The 17373-nt window shown below is 47.9% G+C and overlaps 1 protein-coding gene across 1 annotated transcript in view; it reads left to right on the forward strand.

Moving 5' to 3' along the window:
• The window catches only part of LOC115112894 (delphilin-like), a 58091-nt gene that overhangs the window by 18717 nt on the left and 22001 nt on the right, over window positions 1–17373 (forward strand). The window contains 1 exon segment of the mRNA XM_029639925.2: window positions 1143–1424. Coding sequence (XP_029495785.2) covers window positions 1143–1424 — 282 coding nt within the window.

Here is a 17373-nt window from a genome sequence, read left to right on the forward strand (position 1 = left end):
CTGTGCTGCCCTCTTGGCTGTTCCTGATCACTGAATGAGTTGTGTTCATCGTCAGCTGTTGCTTTTCCATCTCAGTGTGGCTGTGATGAGCCCTATGTTTTACATCTTCAATTAGCACATCATCAGTTCTAGGATGAACATGGCACCACTATTCTCTTGGTTATGCTACTAAAGACAAACAGACCAGACATGATGGCTTTTATCTGTGTTGTTGTCTACACGATGAGAAGATGATAGTCCTTCACCTCGTGACAGACAGACAGACAGACAGACAGACAGACAGACAGACAGACAGACAGACAGACAGACAGACAGACAGACAGACAGACAGACAGACAGACAGACAGACAGACAGACAGACGGACGGACGGACGGAGGGAGGGAGGGGGAGGGGGAGGGATGATAGAGAGAGTGGGAGAAAGAGAGGGAGAGAGAGGTGGTAGAGTTATATATTGCTTACTCCCACACCTTTGCTGTTGCTGTATTGGTATCTCATGCTGCAGCAGTGAGAATCCACACTGTAGCAAATGACGCCACTGCACAGAGGGCTGCCTCACTGACTGGCTCTATAGAAATCTCTCTCTCTATCCATCTCACCTCTCCTCCTCTGTATCCATGGACTACAGTGGCTAAATGGAAAGATAAAGACTTTTAAGAAGAAGTGTGTTTGTTTAGTCTTTGTCAATCTATGGATTTCTAAGTATATTTTTATAATGAATCTACTTCACCAAGTCAACAGTGATTTGTATTCAGCTGCATGGATTTTCTTCTCCATCCTGGATACCTGATTCTCAGTTCCAGCTCGGACTTTTTCCTCTGAATCTCAGATCAGGGCTTTGGTATGAGTGGTGTGGTTTTTGGCACCAGAGTTGATGTAGACTGCTGAGGGTGTTCTCTGAGGTTTCTAGTAACATCTTCTGGTTCCCGGAGATCTCCGTAGATCAACACCATCCTTGTTTTTCTCTGATTCCTCTCTTACCTCTTGTTCCGGGCAGAGGTGACACAGACTGTTGAGGGGTGACTGCTAAAGTCTACCTGGTGGTACCCTCCCTTAGATCCAGAGGGACCTCTCCACCCCTCCACCTTTCCCCCTACTTTTCCTTCGTCTCACATGCTGGTCCCTCTCTCACCATGTTCACCAGGATCTTCATCCCCAAGAAGCACCGACAGCGGTTCGACGAGGCCGTGTCACAGAGCCTGATCCAGAAGATCTGTCGCAGTAAGAGCATCAGCGAGCCGGGCCGGCAGGGCCGTCTGAGACGTAGCCGCAGCGAGGACCACCCTGACCGCCACCGCGGCTCCAAACGGGCCAGCTCAGTACCTCGGGATCCTGGGGAGGACGGAGGGGGACAGGAGAGAGGAGAGAGCGGGTACAGGAAGTCCACGTTGGGCAAACCTGGGCATCAATCAGAAGCCAATCAGAGGTTAGTATACTGTATGGCGTAGTTAGCTATGACTCCCACTCAGCTAAGAGAGAGAAGATTTAGCAGATTCTGTTTGTGTGGTTGGAGCTGGAGATAAACGAGATGCATTGGGTTTAAAATACCACTGAATGAATATATATATATATATATATATATATATATATATATATATATATATATATATATATATATATACAGTTGAAGTGAGAATTCTACATACACCATCACAATTCCTGACATTTAATCTGAGTAAAAATTCCCTGTCTTGGGTCAGTTAGGATCACCACTTTATTTTCAGAATGTGAAATGTCAGAATAATAGTAGAGAGAGAGAATGATTTATTTCAGCTTTTATTTCTTTCATCACATTCCCAGTGGGTCAGAAGTTTACATACACTATATAAGTATTTGGTAGCATTGCCTTTAAATTGTTTAACTTGGGTCAAACGTTTTGGGAAGCCTTCAGGTTTGTAGGCGTCCTTGCTCGCACACGCTTTTCCAGTTCTGCCCACACATTTTCTATAGGACTGATGTCAGAGCTTTGTGATGGCCACTCCAATACCATGACTTTGTTGTCCTTAAGCTGTTTTGCCACAACTGTGGAAGTATGCCTTATGATGTCATAAGGTGAAAGCACCAATTTGTAAGTCGCTCTGGATAAGAGCGTCTGCTAAATGACTTAAATGTAATGTAAATGTGTCATTGTCCATTTGGAAAGCCCATTTGTGACCAGGCTTTAACTTCCTGACTGATGTCTTGAGATGTTGCTTCAATATATCCGCATAATTGTCTTCCCTCATGATGCCATCTATTTTGTGAAGTGCACCACTCCCACCTGCAGCAAAGCACCCCCACAACATGCTGCCACCCCTGTGCTTCACGGTTGGGATGGTGTTCTTCGGCTTGCAAACTCCCCTCTTTTTCCTCCAAACATAATGATGGTCATTATGGCCAAACAGTTCTATTTTTGTTTCATTAGACAAGAGGACATTTCCCCAAAAAGTACGATCTCTGTCCCCATGTCCAGTTGCAAACCGTAGTCTGGCTTTTTTAGCAGTGGCTTCGGAGTGGTTTTGGAGCAGTGGCTTCGGAGTAGTTATGGAGCAGTGGCTTCGGAGTAGTTTTGGAGCAGTGGCTTCGGAGTAGTTTTGGAGCAGTGGCTTCGGAGTAGTTTTGGAGCAGTGGCTTCGGAGTAGTTTTGGAGCAGTGGCTTCGGAGTAGTTTTGGAGCAGTGTCTTCGGAGTAGTTTTGGAGCAGTGGCTTCGGAGTAGTTTTGGAGCAGTGGCTTCGGAGTAGTTTTGGAGCAGCGGCTTCGGAGTAGTTATGGAGCAGTGGCTTCGGAGTAGTTATGGAGCAGTGGCTTCGGAGTAGTTTTGGAGCAGTGGCTTCGGAGTAGTTTTGAAGCCGTGGCTTCGGAGTAGTTTTGGAGCAGTGGCTTCGGAGTAGTTTTGAAGCAGTGGCTTCGGAGTAGTTTTGGAGCCGTGGCTTCGGAGTAGTTTTGGAGCAGTGGCTTCGGAGTAGTTTTGAAGCCGTGGCTTCGGAGTAGTTTTGGAGCAGTGGCTTCGGAGTAGTTTTGGAGCCGTGGCTTCGGAGTAGTTTTGGAGCAGTGGCTCCGGAGTAGTTTTGAAGCCGTGGCTTCGGAGTAGTTTTGGAGCAGTGGCTTCGGAGTAGTTTTGGAGCAGTGGCTTCGGAGTAGTTTTGAAGCCGTGGCTTCGGAGTAGTTTTGGAGCAGTGGCTTCGGAGTAGTTTTGGAGCAGTGGCTTCGGAGTAGTTTTGGAGCAGTGGCTTCGGAGAAGTTTTGGAGCAGTGGCGGAGTAGTTTTGAAGCCGTGGCGTTTTGAAGCCGTGGCGAGTAGTTTTGGAGCAGTGGCTTCGGAGTAGTTTTGGAGCAGTGGCGGAGTAGTTTTGGAGCAGTGGCGGAGTAGTTTTGGAGCAGTGGTCGGGTAGTTTTGGAGCAGTGGCCGGAGTAGTTTTGAAGCCGTGGAGAGTAGTTTTGGAGCAGTGGCGGAGTAGTTTTGGAGCAGTGGCTTCGGAGTAGTTTTGGAGCCGTGGCCGGAGTAGTTTTGGAGCAGTGGCTTCGGAGTAGTTTTGGAGCAGTGGCTTCGGAGTAGTTTTGAAGCAGTGGCCGAGTAGTTTTGAAGCAGTGGCGGAGTAGTTTTGGAGCAGTGGCGGAGTAGTTTTGGAGCAGTGGCGGAGTAGTTTGAAGCAGTGGCTTTGGAGTAGTTTTGGAGCAGTGGCTACGGAGTAGTTTTGGAGCAGTGGCTTCGGAGTAGTTTTGGAGCAGTGGCTTCGGAGTAGTTTTGGAGCAGTGGCTTCGGAGTAGTTTTGGAGCAGTGGCTTCGGAGTAGTTTTGGAGCAGTGGCTTCGGAGTAGTTTTGGAGCAGTGGCTTCGGAGTAGTTTTGGAGCAGTGGCTTCGGAGTAGTTTTGGAGCAGTGGCTTCGGAGTAGTTTTGGAGCCGTGGCTTCGGAGTAGTTTTGGAGCCGTGGCTTCGGAGTAGTTTTGAAGCCGTGGCTTCGGAGTAGTTATGGAGCAGTGGCTTCGGAGTAGTTTTGGAGCAGTGGTTTCGGAGTAGTTTTGGAGCAGTGGTTTCGGAGTAGTTCTGGAGCAGTGGCTTCGGAGTAGTTCTGGAGCAGTGGCTTCGGAGTAGTTTTGAAGCCGTGGCTTCGGAGTAGTTTTGGAGCAGTGTAGTTTTGGAGCAGCGGCCGGAGTAGTTATGGAGCAGTGGCCGGAGTAGTTATGGAGCAGTGGCCGGAGTAGTTTTGGAGCAGTGGCTTCGGAGTAGTTTGAAGCCGTGGCTGGAGTAGTTTGGAGCAGTGGCCGGAGTAGTTTTGAAGCAGTGGCCGGAGTAGTTTTGGAGCAGTGGCGGAGTAGTTTTGGAGCAGTGGCTTCGGAGTAGTTTTGAAGCCGTTTTGGAGTAGTTTTGGAGCAGTGGCTTCGGAGTAGTTTTGGAGCAGTGGCGGAGTAGTTTTGGAGCAGTGGCCGGGTAGTTTTGAAGTTTGGAGCAGTGGCTTCGGAGTAGTTTTGGAGCAGTGGCCGGAGTAGTTTTGGAGCCGTGGCTTCGAGTAGTTTTGAGCAGCAGTAGTTTTGGAGCAGCGGCCGGAGTAGTTGGAGCAGTCGGAGTAGTTATGGAGCAGTGGCTTCGGAGTAGTTTTGGAGCAGTGGTAGTTTTGAGTAGTTTTGGAGCAGTGGCTTCGGAGTAGTTTTGGAGCAGTGGCCGGAGTAGTTTTGGAGCAGTGGCCGGAGTAGTTTTGAGCCGGAGTAGTTTTGGAGCAGTGGCGGGTAGTTTTGAAGCCGTGGCTTCGAGTAGTTTTGGAGCAGTGGCTCCGGGTAGTTTGGAGCAGTGGCTTCGGAGTAGTTTTGGAGCAGTGGGAGCAGTGGCTTCGGAGTAGTTTTGAGCAGTGGCTCGGGTAGTTTTGGAGCAGTAGTTTTGGAGCAGTGGCTTCGGAGTAGTTTTGGAGCAGTGGCTTCGGAGTAGTTTTGGAGCCGGGTAGTTTTGGAGCAGTCGAGTAGTTTTGGAGCAGTGGCTTCGGAGTAGTTTTGGAGCAGTGGCTTCGGAGTAGTTTTGGAGCAGTGGCCGGAGTAGTTTTGGAGCAGTGGCGGAGTAGTTTTGGAGCAGTGGTCGGAGTAGTTTTGGAGCAGTGGCGGAGTAGTTTTGAGCAGTGGCTTCGGAGTAGTTTTGGAGCAGTGGCCGGAGTAGTTTTGGAGCAGTGGCTTCGGAGTAGTTTTGGAGCAGTGGCGGAGTAGTTTTGGAGCAGTGGCCGGGTAGTTTTGAAGCCGTGGGAGTAGTTTTGGAGCAGTGGTGGAGCAGTGGCCCGGAGTAGTTTTGGAGCAGTGGCTTCGGAGTAGTTTTGGAGCAGTGGCGGAGTAGTTTTGGAGCAGGAGTAGTTTTGGAGCAGTGGCGGAGTAGTTTTGAAGCAGTGGCTTCGGGTAGTTTTGAAGCAGTGGCTTCGGAGTAGTTTTGGAGCAGTGGCTTCGGAGTAGTTTTGGAGCAGTGGCCGGAGTAGTTTTGGAGCAGTGGCTTTGGAGTAGTTTTGGAGCAGTGGCCGAGTAGTTTTGGAGCAGTGGCCGGAGTAGTTTTGAGCAGTGGCAGTAGTTTTGGCAGTGGCTTCGGAGTAGTTTTGGAGCAGTGGCCGGAGTAGTTTTGGAGCAGTGGCTTCGGAGTAGTTTTGGAGCAGTGGCCGGGTAGTTTTGGAGCAGTGGCCGGAGTAGTTTTGGAGCAGTGGCCGGGTAGTTTTGGAGCAGGGGCCGGAGTAGTTTTGGAGCAGTGGCTTCGGAGTAGTTTTGGAGCAGTGGCCGGAGTAGTTTTGGAGCAGTGGCTTCGGAGTAGTTTTGGAGCAGTGGCGGAGTAGTTTGGAGCAGTGGGAGTAGTTTTGAAGCAGTGGCTTCGGAGTAGTTTTGGAGCAGTGGCCGGAGTAGTTTTGGAGCAGTGGCCGGAGTAGTTTTGGAGCAGTGGCTTAGTTTTGGAGTAGTTTTGGAGCAGTGGCCGGGTAGTTTTGAAGCCGTGGCTTCGGAGTAGTTTTGGAGCAGTGGCTTCGGAGTAGTTTTGGAGCAGTGGCTTCGGAGTAGTTTTGGAGCCGTGGCGGGTAGTTTTGGAGCAGTGGCCGGAGTAGTTTTGGAGCAGTGGCCGGAGTAGTTTTGAAGCAGTGGCTTGAGTAGTTTTGAAGCAGTTGGTAGTTTTGGAGCAGTGAGTAGTTTTGGAGCAGTGGCGGAGTAGTTTTGAAGCAGTGGCTTCGGAGTAGTTTTGGAGCAGTGGCTTCGGAGTAGTTTTGGAGCAGTGGCTTCGAGTAGTTTGGAGCAGCGGCAGTGTAGTTTTGGAGCAGTGGCTTCGGAGTAGTTTTGGAGCAGTGGAGTAGTTTTGGAGCAGCGGAGAGTAGTTCTGGAGCAGTGGCGGAGTAGTTATGGAGCAGTGGCTTCGGAGTAGTTTTGGAGCAGGGGCGGAGTAGTTTTGGAGCAGTGGCTTCGGAGTAGTTTGGAGCAGCGGCTTCGGGTAGTTATGGAGCAGTGGCTTCGGAGTAGTTTGGAGCAGTGGCCGGAGTAGTTTTGGAGCAGTGGCTTCGGAGTAGTTTTGAAGCCGTGGTCGGAGTAGTTTTGGAGCAGTAGTTTTGAAGCAGTGGCTTCGGAGTAGTTTTGGAGCAGTGGCTTCGGAGTAGTTTTGGAGCAGTGGCCGGGTAGTTTTGAAGCAGTGGCCGGAGTAGTTTTGGAGCAGTGGCCGGAGTAGTTTTGGAGCCGTGGCCGGAGTAGTTTTGGAGCAGTGGCTCCGAGTAGTTTTGAAGCCGAGTAGTTTTGGAGCAGTGGCCGGGTAGTTTTGGAGCAGTGGCTTCAGGTAGTTTGAAGCCGTGAGAGTAGTTTTGGAGCAGTGGCGGAGTAGTTTTGGAGCAGTGGCCGGAGTAGTTTTGGAGCAGTGGCCGGGTAGTTTTGGAGCAGTTTTAGTTTTGGAGCAGTGGCTTCGGAGTAGTTTTGAAGCCGTGGCTTCGGAGTAGTTTTGGAGCAGTGGCCGGAGTAGTTTTGGAGCAGTGGTGTAGTTTTGGAGCCGTGGGAGTAGTTTTGGAGCAGTAGTAGTTTTGGAGCAGTGGCTTCGGAGTAGTTTTGAAGCAGTTAGTTTGAAGCAGTGGCGGAGTAGTTTGGAGCAGTGGCCGGAGTAGTTTTGGAGCAGTGGCGGAGTAGTTTTGAAGCAGTGGCTTTGGAGCAGTTTTGGAGCAGTGGCTTCGGAGTAGTTTTGGAGCAGTGGCCGGAGTAGTTTTGGAGCCGTGGCTTCGGAGTAGTTTTGGAGCAGTGGCTTCGGAGTAGTTTTGGAGCAGTGGCCGGAGTAGTTTTGAAGCCGTGGCCGGAGTAGTTTTGGAGCAGTGGCGGAGTAGTTTTGGAGCAGTGGCTTCGGAGTAGTTTTGGAGCAGTGGCTTCGGGTAGTTTTGGAGCAGTGGCTTGAACGGGTAGTTTTGGAGCAGTGGTTTCGGAGTAGTTTTGGAGCAGTGGCCGGGTAGTTTTGGAGCAGTGGCGGGTAGTTTTGGAGCCGTGGCTTCGGAGTAGTTTTGGAGCAGTGGCGGGTAGTTTTGAAGCCGTGGCCGGAGTGAGTTATGGAGCAGTGGCGGAGTAGTTTTGGAGCAGTGGTTTCGGAGTAGTTTTGGAGCAGTGGTTTCGGAGTAGTTCTGGAGCAGTGGCCGAGTAGTTCTGGAGCAGTGGCCGGAGTAGTTTGAAGCCGTGGCCGGGTAGTTTTGGAGCAGTGGCTTCGGAGTAGTTTTGGAGCAGCCGTAGTTTGGGCAGTGGCCGGAGTAGTTTTGGAGCAGTGGCCGGAGTAGTTTTGGAGCCGTGGCGGAGTAGTTTTGAAGCGTGGCTTCGGAGTAGTTTGGAGCAGTGGAGTAGTTTTGGAGCAGTGGCTTCGAGTAGTTTTGGAGCAGTGGCCGGAGTAGTTTTGGAGCAGTGGACGGGTAGTTTTGGAGCAGTGGCCGAGTAGTTTGAAGCCGTGGCTTCGGAGTAGTTTTGGAGCAGTGGCTTCGGGTAGTTTTGGAGCAGTGGCTTCGGAGTAGTTTTGAAGCCGTGGCTTCGAGTAGTTTTGAAGCCGTGGCCGGAGTAGTTTTGGAGCAGTGGCCGGAGTAGTTTTGGAGCCGTGGCTTCGGGTAGTTTTGGAGCAGTGGCTCGGGTAGTTTGAAGCCGTGGCCGGGTAGTTTTGGAGCAGTGGCGGAGTAGTTTTGGAGCAGTGGCCGGAGTAGTTTTGAAGCCGTGGCTTCGGAGTAGTTTTGGGCAGTGGCTTCGGAGTAGTTTTGGAGCAGTGGTTTCGGAGTAGTTTTGGAGCAGTGGCTTCGGAGTAGTTTTGGAGCAGTGGCCGGAGAAGTTTTGGAGCAGTGGCCGAGTAGTTTTGAAGCCGTGGCTTCGGAGTAGTTTTGGAGCAGTGGCCGGAGTAGTTTTGGAGCAGTGGCGGAGTAGTTTTGGAGCAGTGGCCGGAGTAGTTTTGGAGCAGTGGCTTCGGAGAAGTTTTGGAGCAGTGGCCGGAGTAGTTTTGAAGCCGTGTAGTTTTGAAGCCGTGGCCGGAGTAGTTTTGGAGCAGTGGCCGGGTAGTTTTGGAGCAGTGGCTTCGGAGTAGTTTTGGAGCAGTGGCCGAGTAGTTTTGGAGCAGTGGCTTCGGGTAGTTTTGGAGCAGTGGCGGAGTAGTTTTGAAGCCGTGGCCGGAGTAGTTTTGGAGCAGTGGCGGAGTAGTTTTGGAGCAGTGGCGGAGTAGTTTTGGAGCCGTGGCTTCGGAGTAGTTTTGGAGCAGTGGCCGGGTAGTTTTGGAGCAGTGGCCGGGTAGTTTTGAAGCAGTGGCCGGAGTAGTTTGAAGCAGTGGCCGGGTAGTTTTGGAGCAGTGGCTTCGGAGTAGTTTTGGAGCAGTGGCCGGAGTAGTTTTGAAGCAGTGGCTTGAGTAGTTTTGGAGCAGTAGTTTTGGAGCAGTGGCGGAGTAGTTTTGGAGCCGTGGCTTCGGAGTAGTTTTGGAGCAGTGGCTTCGGAGTAGTTTTGGAGCAGTGGCTTCGGAGTAGTTTTGGAGCAGTGGCTTCGGAGTAGTTTTGGAGCAGTGGCTTCGGAGTAGTTTTGGAGCAGTGGCTTCGGAGTAGTTTTGGAGCCGTGGCCGGAGTAGTTTTGAAGCCGTGGCTTCGGAGTAGTTTTGGAGCAGTGGCGGAGTAGTTTTGGAGCAGTGGTTTCGGAGTAGTTTTGGAGCAGTGGTTTCGGAGTAGTTTGGAGCAGTGGCCGGGTAGTTCTGGAGCAGTGGCTTCGGAGTAGTTTTGAAGCCGTGGCCGGGTAGTTTTGGAGCAGTGGCCGGAGTAGTTTTGGAGCAGTGGCCGGAGTAGTTATGGAGCAGTGGCCGGGTAGTTTTGGAGCAGTGGACGGGTAGTTTGAAGCCGTGGCGGAGTAGTTTTGGAGCAGTGGCGGGTAGTTTTGGAGCCGTGGCGGAGTAGTTTTGGAGCAGTGGCTCCGGGTAGTTTTGAAGCCGTGGCTTCGGAGTAGTTTTGGAGCAGTGGCTTGAGTAGTTTTGGAGCAGTGGCCGGAGTAGTTTTGAAGCCGTGGCCGAGTAGTTTTGGAGCAGTGGCCGGAGTAGTTTTGGAGCAGTGGCTTCGGAGTAGTTTTGGAGCAGTGGCGGGTAGTTTTGGAGCAGTGGCCGGAGTAGTTTTGGAGCAGTGGCCGGAGTAGTTTTGAAGCCGTGGCGGGTAGTTTGAAGCCGTGGGAGTAGTTTTGGAGCAGTGGCGGAGTAGTTTTGGAGCAGTGGCGGAGTAGTTTTGGAGCAGTGGCCGGGTAGTTTTGGAGCAGTGGCCGGAGTAGTTTTGGAGCAGTGGCCGGGTAGTTTTGAAGCCGTGGCTTCGGAGTAGTTTTGGAGCAGTGGCCGGAGTAGTTTTGGAGCAGTGGCCGGGTAGTTTTGGAGCAGTGGCGGAGTAGTTTTGGAGCAGTGGCCGGAGTAGTTTTGGAGCAGTGGCCGGGTAGTTTTGGAGCAGTGGCCGGAGTAGTTTTGGAGCAGTGGCGGAGTAGTTTTGGAGCCGTGGCGGAGTAGTTTTGGAGCCGTGGCTTGGAGTAGTTTTGAAGCCGTGGCGGAGTAGTTATTTGTAGTTTTGGAGCAGTGGTTTCGGAGTAGTTTTGGAGCAGTGGTTTCGGGTAGTTCTGGAGCAGTGGCTCGGAGTAGTTCTGGAGCAGTGGCCGGAGTAGTTTTGAAGCCGTGGCGGAGTAGTTTTGGAGCAGTGGCCGGAGTAGTTTGGAGCAGCGGCCGGAGTAGTTTTGGAGCAGTGGCTTCGGAGTAGTTTTGGAGCCGGGTAGTTTTGGAGCCGTGGCCGGGTAGTTTTGAAGACGTGGCCGGAGTAGTTTTGGAGCAGTGGCTTCGGAGTAGTTTTGGAGCAGTGGCCGGAGTAGTTTTGGAGCAGTGGCTTCGGAGTAGTTTTGGAGCAGTGGACGGAGTAGTTTTGGCCGTGGCAGTGGCAGTGGCTTCGGGTAGTTTTGGAGCCGGGTAGTTTTGAAGCCCGGGTAGTTTTGAAGCCGTGGCGGGTAGTTTTGGAGCAGTGGCTTCGGGTAGTTTTGGAGCAGTGGCGGAGTAGTTTTGGAGCAGTGGCTTCGGAGTAGTTTTGGAGCCGTGGCTTCGGAGTAGTTTTGGAGCAGTGGCGGGTAGTTTTGGAGCAGTGGCGGGTAGTTTTGGAGCAGTGGCCGGAGTAGTTTTGGAGCAGTGGCCGGGTAGTTTTGAAGCCGTGGCGGAGTAGTTTTGGAGCAGTGGAGTAGTTTTGGAGCAGTGGCTTCGGGTAGTTTTGGAGCCGTGTAGTTTTTCGGAGTAGTTTTGGAGCAGTGGCGGAGTAGTTTGAAGCAGTGGTTTGAAGCAGTGGCCGGAGTAGTTTGGAGCAGTGGCCGGAGTAGTTTTGGAGCAGCGGGTAGTTTTGAAGCAGTGGCCGGAGTAGTTTGGGCAGTGGCTTCGGAGTAGTTTGAAGCCGTGGCGGAGTAGTTTTGGAGCCGTGGCCGGGTAGTTTTGGAGCAGTGGCCGGAGTAGTTTTGGAGCAGTGGCCGGAGTAGTTTTGGAGCAGTGGCTTCGGAGTAGTTTTGGAGCAGTGGCGGAGTAGTTTTGGAGCAGTGGCGGGTAGTTTTGGAGCCGTGGCTCGGAGTAGTTTGGAGCCGTGGCGGAGTAGTTTGAAGCCGTGGCTTCGGAGTTTATGGAGCAGTGGCCGGGTAGTTTTGGAGCAGTGGTTTCGGAGTAGTTTTGGAGCAGTGGTTTCGGAGTAGTTCTGGAGCAGTGGCGGAGTAGTTCTGGAGCAGTGGCTTCGGAGTAGTTTTGAAGCCGTGGCTTCGGGTAGTTTTGGAGCAGTGGCTTCGGAGTAGTTTTGGAGCAGCGGCCGGGTAGTTTTGGAGCAGTGGCCGGAGTAGTTTTGGAGCAGTGGCGGGTAGTTTTGGGCCGTGGCGGAGTAGTTTGAAGCAGTGGCGGAGTAGTTTTGGAGCAGTGGCCGGGTAGTTTTGTAGTTTGGAGCAGTGGCGGGTAGTTTTGGAGCAGTGGCCGGGTAGTTTTGGAGCAGTGGCTTCGGAGTAGTTTTGGAGCAGTGGCTTCGGAGTAGTTTTGGAGCAGTGGCTTCGGAGTAGTTTTGGAGCCGTGGCTTCGGAGTAGTTTTGGAGCCGTGGCGGGTAGTTTTGAAGCCGTGGCCGGGTAGTTATGGAGCAGTGCGGGTAGTTTTGGAGCAGTGGTTTCGGAGTAGTTTTGGAGCAGTGGTTTCGGAGTAGTTCTGGAGCAGTGGCTTCGGAGTAGTTCTGGAGCAGTGGCTTCGGAGTAGTTTTGAAGCCGTGGCTTCGGAGTAGTTTTGGAGCAGTGGCTTCGGAGTAGTTTTGGAGCAGCGGCCGGGTAGTTTTTGGAGCAGTCGGGTAGTTTTGGAGCAGTGGCTTCGGAGTAGTTTTGGAGCCGTGGCTTCGGAGTAGTTTTGAAGCAGTGGCTTCGGAGTAGTTTTGGAGCAGTGGCTTCGGAGTAGTTTTGGAGCAGTGGCTTCGGAGTAGTTTTGGAGCAGTGGCTTCGGAGTGTTAAATACACATCCAATCTGGCCCTGTGCCCTCTCTGAATCGTGGCAGTGAACGCTTTAGCAGTATTCTTCCTCTTCACAACTGGCTACATGATTATTGCAGCTCAATGGGTGTAACTTTTTTTGCCAGTTTTGATAACTTTTGGAAACAAAACATATTTTATAAGGAGGATGGGATCCACCCAAATCATTTGGGTTCCTGGATCATCTCACAACATTATAAGGCTGTGTTGAGACAATGACTTATCAATGACCCAAGCCCAGCTCAGTTAATCCCTACCATTGTGTCGCTGAGTTGTCATAAGGCTTTAGCAAATATACATTATACCAGGGGCGTTGGTAGACACAACGTAATGACCTAATTTATGTTCCTGTAACTTCCCTGAATGCCTCTGCTGATCCTGCAGCCATTGTATGCAGCAATCATATACCTATGAACCAGATTCATGCTGTTATTCCTGAGGCTGTGTGCCCTAGTAGGAAGTCCACTGTGTGCAGCTCACCCTCCACTAACATAAATAACATGAGAATATCTACTTTGGCTAAGCTTCCCAGTAAAGCAATGAAAACAAGCAAGCATCCCAGAAAAGTGTTCAACATAGCCCACGTTAACACATGTTGTTTAAGATACAAGGTTCATGACATTAATAACTTGCTAGTAACAGATGACATTCATATTCTGACTATCTCTGAAACTCACTTAGATAATACCTTTGATGATACAGTGATAGCAATACATGGTTATAACATCTACCGAAAAGACAGAAATGTCAATGGGGGCGGTGTTGGGGTCTATATTCAGAACCACATTCCTGTAAAGCTTCTCATGTTAAATACTGTTGAAGTAATATGGCTACAGGTTCATCTGCCTAACCTTAAATTACATTTTGGGAAAATAGGCAAACTCAGCTTAATCATTCATTGAATCAGATGGCTCATTCATCACAAAACCGACTGATATTGCCAACTACTATTTTTTCATTGGCAAGATTAGCAAACTTAGGCATGACATGCCAGAAACAAACGCTGACACTACACACTATATCCAAGTATATCTGACCAAATTATGAAAGACAAGCATTGTAATTCAGAGTTCTGTAAAGTGAGTGTGGAAGAGGTGAAAGAATTGTTGTTGTCTGTCAACAATGTCAAGCCACTGGGGTCTGACAACTTGAATGGAAAATTACTGAGGATAATAGTGGAAGATATTGCCACTCCTATTTGCCATATCTTCAATCTAAGCCTACTAGAAAGTGTGAGCCCTCAGGCCTGGAGGGAAGCAAAAGTCATTCCGCTACCTAAGAATAGTAAAGCCCCCTTTACTGGCTCAAATAGCCAACCAATCAGCATGTTAACAACCCCTAGTAAGGTATTGGAAAAATGGTGTTTGACCAGATACAATGCTATTTTACAGTAACAAAATGTACAACAAACTTTAAGCATGCTTATAGGGAAGGACATTCAACAAGCACAGCACATACACAAATGACTGATTATTGGCTGAGAGAAATTGATAATAAAAAGATAGTGGGGGCTGTTTTGTTAGACTTCAGTGCACCTTTTGACATTATCGATCATAGTCTGCGGCTGGAAAAACGTACACTACCGGTCAAAAGTTTTAGAACACCTACTCATTCAAGGGTTTTTCTTTATTTTTACTATTTTATACATTGTAGAATAATAGTGAAGACATCAAAACTATTAAATAACACGTATGGAATCATGTAGTAACCAAAAAAGAGTTAAACAAATAAAAATATATTTAATATTTGAGATTCTTCAAAGTAGCCACCCTTTGCCTTGATGACAGCTTTGTACACTCTTAGCATTCTCTCAACCAGCTTCATGAGGTAGTCACCTGAAATGCATTTCAATTAACAGGTGTGTTTTCTTAAAAGTTCATTTGTGGAATTTCGTTCCTTCTTAATGCGTTGAGCCAAACAGTTGTGTTGTGACAAGGTAGGGGGGTATACAGAAGATTTGGTAAAAGACAAAGTCCATATTATGGCAAGAACAGCTCAAATAAGCAAAGAGAAATGACAGTCCATCATTACTTTAAGACATGAAGGTCAGTCAATACGGAACATTTCAAGAACTTTGAAAGTTTCTCAAGTGCAATCACAAAAACCATCAAGCGCTATGATGAAACTGGCTCTCATGAGGACTGCCACAGGAAAGGGAGACCCAGAGTTACCTCTGCTGCAGAGGATAAATTCATTGTAGTCACCAGCCTCAGAAATGTAAGCGCAAATAAATGCTTCACAGAGATCAAGTAACAGACATCAACTGTTCAGAGGAGACTTTATGAATCAAGCCTTCATGGTCGAATTGTTGCAAAGAAACCACTACTAAAGGACACCAATAACAAGAAGAGACTTGCTTAGGCCACGAAAAATGAGCAATGGACATTAAACCGGTGGAAATGTGTCCTTTTGTCACGTGTTCTCTTTGAGTAAAGCCAGTGTGTCTATGAATGTGGATGACTCAACACTATACACGTCAGCTACTACAGACTGAAATGACTGAAACACTTAACAAAGAGCTGCAGTTCGTTTCAGAATGGGTAGCAAGGTATTAGGTAGTCCTAAATATTTCTAAAACTACAAGTATTATATTTGGGACAAATCATTCACTAAACCCTAAACCTCAACTTAATCTTGTAATAAATTATGTGGAAATTGAGGAAGTTGAGGTGATTAAACTGCTTGGAGTAACCCTGGATGGTAAACTGTCATAGTCAAAACATATTGCTACAACAGTAGCTAAGATAGGGAGCAGTCTGTCCATAATAAAACACTACTCTACCTTCTTAACAGTACTATCAACAAGGCAGGTCCTACAGGCTCTTGTTTTGTTGCACCTGGACTACTGTTCAGTTTTGTGGTCAGGTCCCACAAAGAGGGATTTAGGAAAATTCCAATTGGCTCAGAACAGGGCACCACGGCTGACTCTTGGATGTACAAAGAGAGATAACATTAATAATATGCATGTCAATCTCTCCTGGTTCAAAGTGGAGGAGGGATTGACTTCATCACTACTTGTATTTGTGAGAGGTATTTATATGTTGAAAGCACGAGCTGTCTGTTTAAACGACTAGCACACACCTCAGACACCCATGCATACTCCACAAGACATACCACCAGAGGTCTGTTTAAACGACTAGCACACACCTCAGACACCCATGCATACTCCACAAGACATACCACCAGAGGTCTGTTTAAACGACTAGCACACACCTCAGACACCCATGCATACTCCACAAGACATACCACCAGAGGTCTGTTTAAACGACTAGCACACACCTCAGACACCCATGCATACTCCACAAGACATGCCACCAGAGGTCTGTTTAAACGACTAGCACACACCTCAGACACCCATGCATACTCCACAAGACATGCCACCAGAGGTCTCTTCACAGTACTACATAGAGCAATGACTATATGTAACTCAATTCCACATCAGGTGATGCAAGCAGTAAAATTTGATTTAAGAAACAGATAGAAATACACCCTATGGAACAGCGTGGACTGTGAAGCAACACACACATAGGCACAGACACATGCATACACACACATGATAACATACACACTATACACACACGTACACATAGATTTTGTGTTGTAGATATGTGGTAGTGGAGTAGGGACCTGAGGGCACACACTTACTGTGTTGTGAAATCTGTTATGCATGTCTTGTAATGTTTTTAAAATTGCATAACTGCCTTAATTTTGCCGGACCCCAGGAAGAATTGCTAATGGGGATCCATAATAAATACAAATACAAGTACATACAGTATGCTCAGCTCTAAGCCATACAGTAGCTCAGTTTATCTGCTGTAGCAGCCTGGTCTCATTGACTAGACGTAACATAGTAAATGTAAATCTTTGACACTCAAATTAGTATGATATGTTACGTTTGGTATTGTTACATAAGAAAAGCAAAAAACAAAAGTACGGTGGTTGGTCAGGGTGGATGAGTTGATGTATAACACAAACGTCTAGCGCGAGTTCAAATCTCATCACAGACAACTTTAGCATTTGATCTAATTAGCCATTTTTCAACTTCTCACTACTTTTTAGATACTTTGCAACTACTTAGCATGTTAGCTAACCCTTCTCCTATTGCTAACCCTTTTAGATAATACTTCCCCTAACTCTAACCCTAACCTTAACCCTTTTAGCTAACCCTTCCCCTAACCTTAACCCTTTAACCTAACTCCTAAACTCAACACTAACCTTAACCTTAACCCTAACCCCTTAACCCTAACCTCTAGCCTAGCTAACGTTAGCCAGCTAGCTAATGTTTTGTTACGTTTTGCAAGTTTGTGACATATACTATGTTTTGCTAATTCGTAACATATAATATGAATTGTAATTCATAGCATGTCATATGAAATGGATGATTAAATTAATACATACCATACGAAACGTAACATATCATACTAAATTGAGTGTCTTGGATTTACATACAGAATAATACAAAATGCTATGACAAGGTACAAATCTGTTGTTCTGCCCCTGAACAAGGCAGTTAATCCACTGTTCCTAGGCCGTCATTGTAAATAAGAATTTGTTCTTAACTGAATTGCATAGTTAAATAAAGGTTCAATTACATTTTTTTTTTTTTTAAATAAGACCAGGTTGGAAGTGGGGTTAACGTTGTCACACCACTCCATGCCAGTTTTACAGATAGACTTTATGGTAGACTCCACCCCATGTTTTACCAACAGCCCTCCCTACTCCTTCTCGCTGCCCATGGCCAGTGTTATTCCAAAATGCTGCTCATTAGGATATGTCCTGTGTAATCACCTTGACAGCTCATATACAGTAACAGTAAGAGACAGCCCATGGTATTAGATAGGAGATTAGCTGTGCCTCTGATTAGCATAGCCTCCATCACATGTAGGACAGACAGGAACCTGCTTGTACAGTCGAGATCTCTCACTGACCTGCTGCCAGGCTCTATCAAGTGGAACTAATTGATACACTATTGTTTATGGTAAACTGTCTTTCGAAGTATAAGGTTTCAAGTCAGTATGGAAAAGTAATATTCAATATTGAATTCTCAAGTGATGATAGGTTATTTGATTGATTGTTCATTGGATCATCCACATCACATTTTCAGTATTCAGCTCCTCTTCTGTGCTGTTTCTTGGGTTATGGTATTGATGTATAGAAAGTACTAATGCTAGATGGGGAGAGAGGTTAAAGATCTGTTTTCTTCACCTTTTCTAACTCTCCAGTCTCTTATATCCAGTGCTTTGCAGTGCTGAGCCTACCCTCTTACTCTGTGCCTCTTATTACCATTATTATTATTATTATTACTCTAAAACCCCATTAGAATTTTTCTCATCTGTCCCCATATCACATAACAAGCATAAAGATGATCAAATAATGGATTTTGCCGGTCTCCTCTCTGCTTCTTGTTCTGCTTTATGGACCTCTGTTTATATCT

This window comes from Oncorhynchus nerka, linkage group LG28 (genome assembly GCF_034236695.1).
Source record: "Oncorhynchus nerka isolate Pitt River linkage group LG28, Oner_Uvic_2.0, whole genome shotgun sequence".
In the NCBI taxonomy this organism is placed as follows: Eukaryota; Metazoa; Chordata; class Actinopteri; order Salmoniformes; family Salmonidae; genus Oncorhynchus; species Oncorhynchus nerka.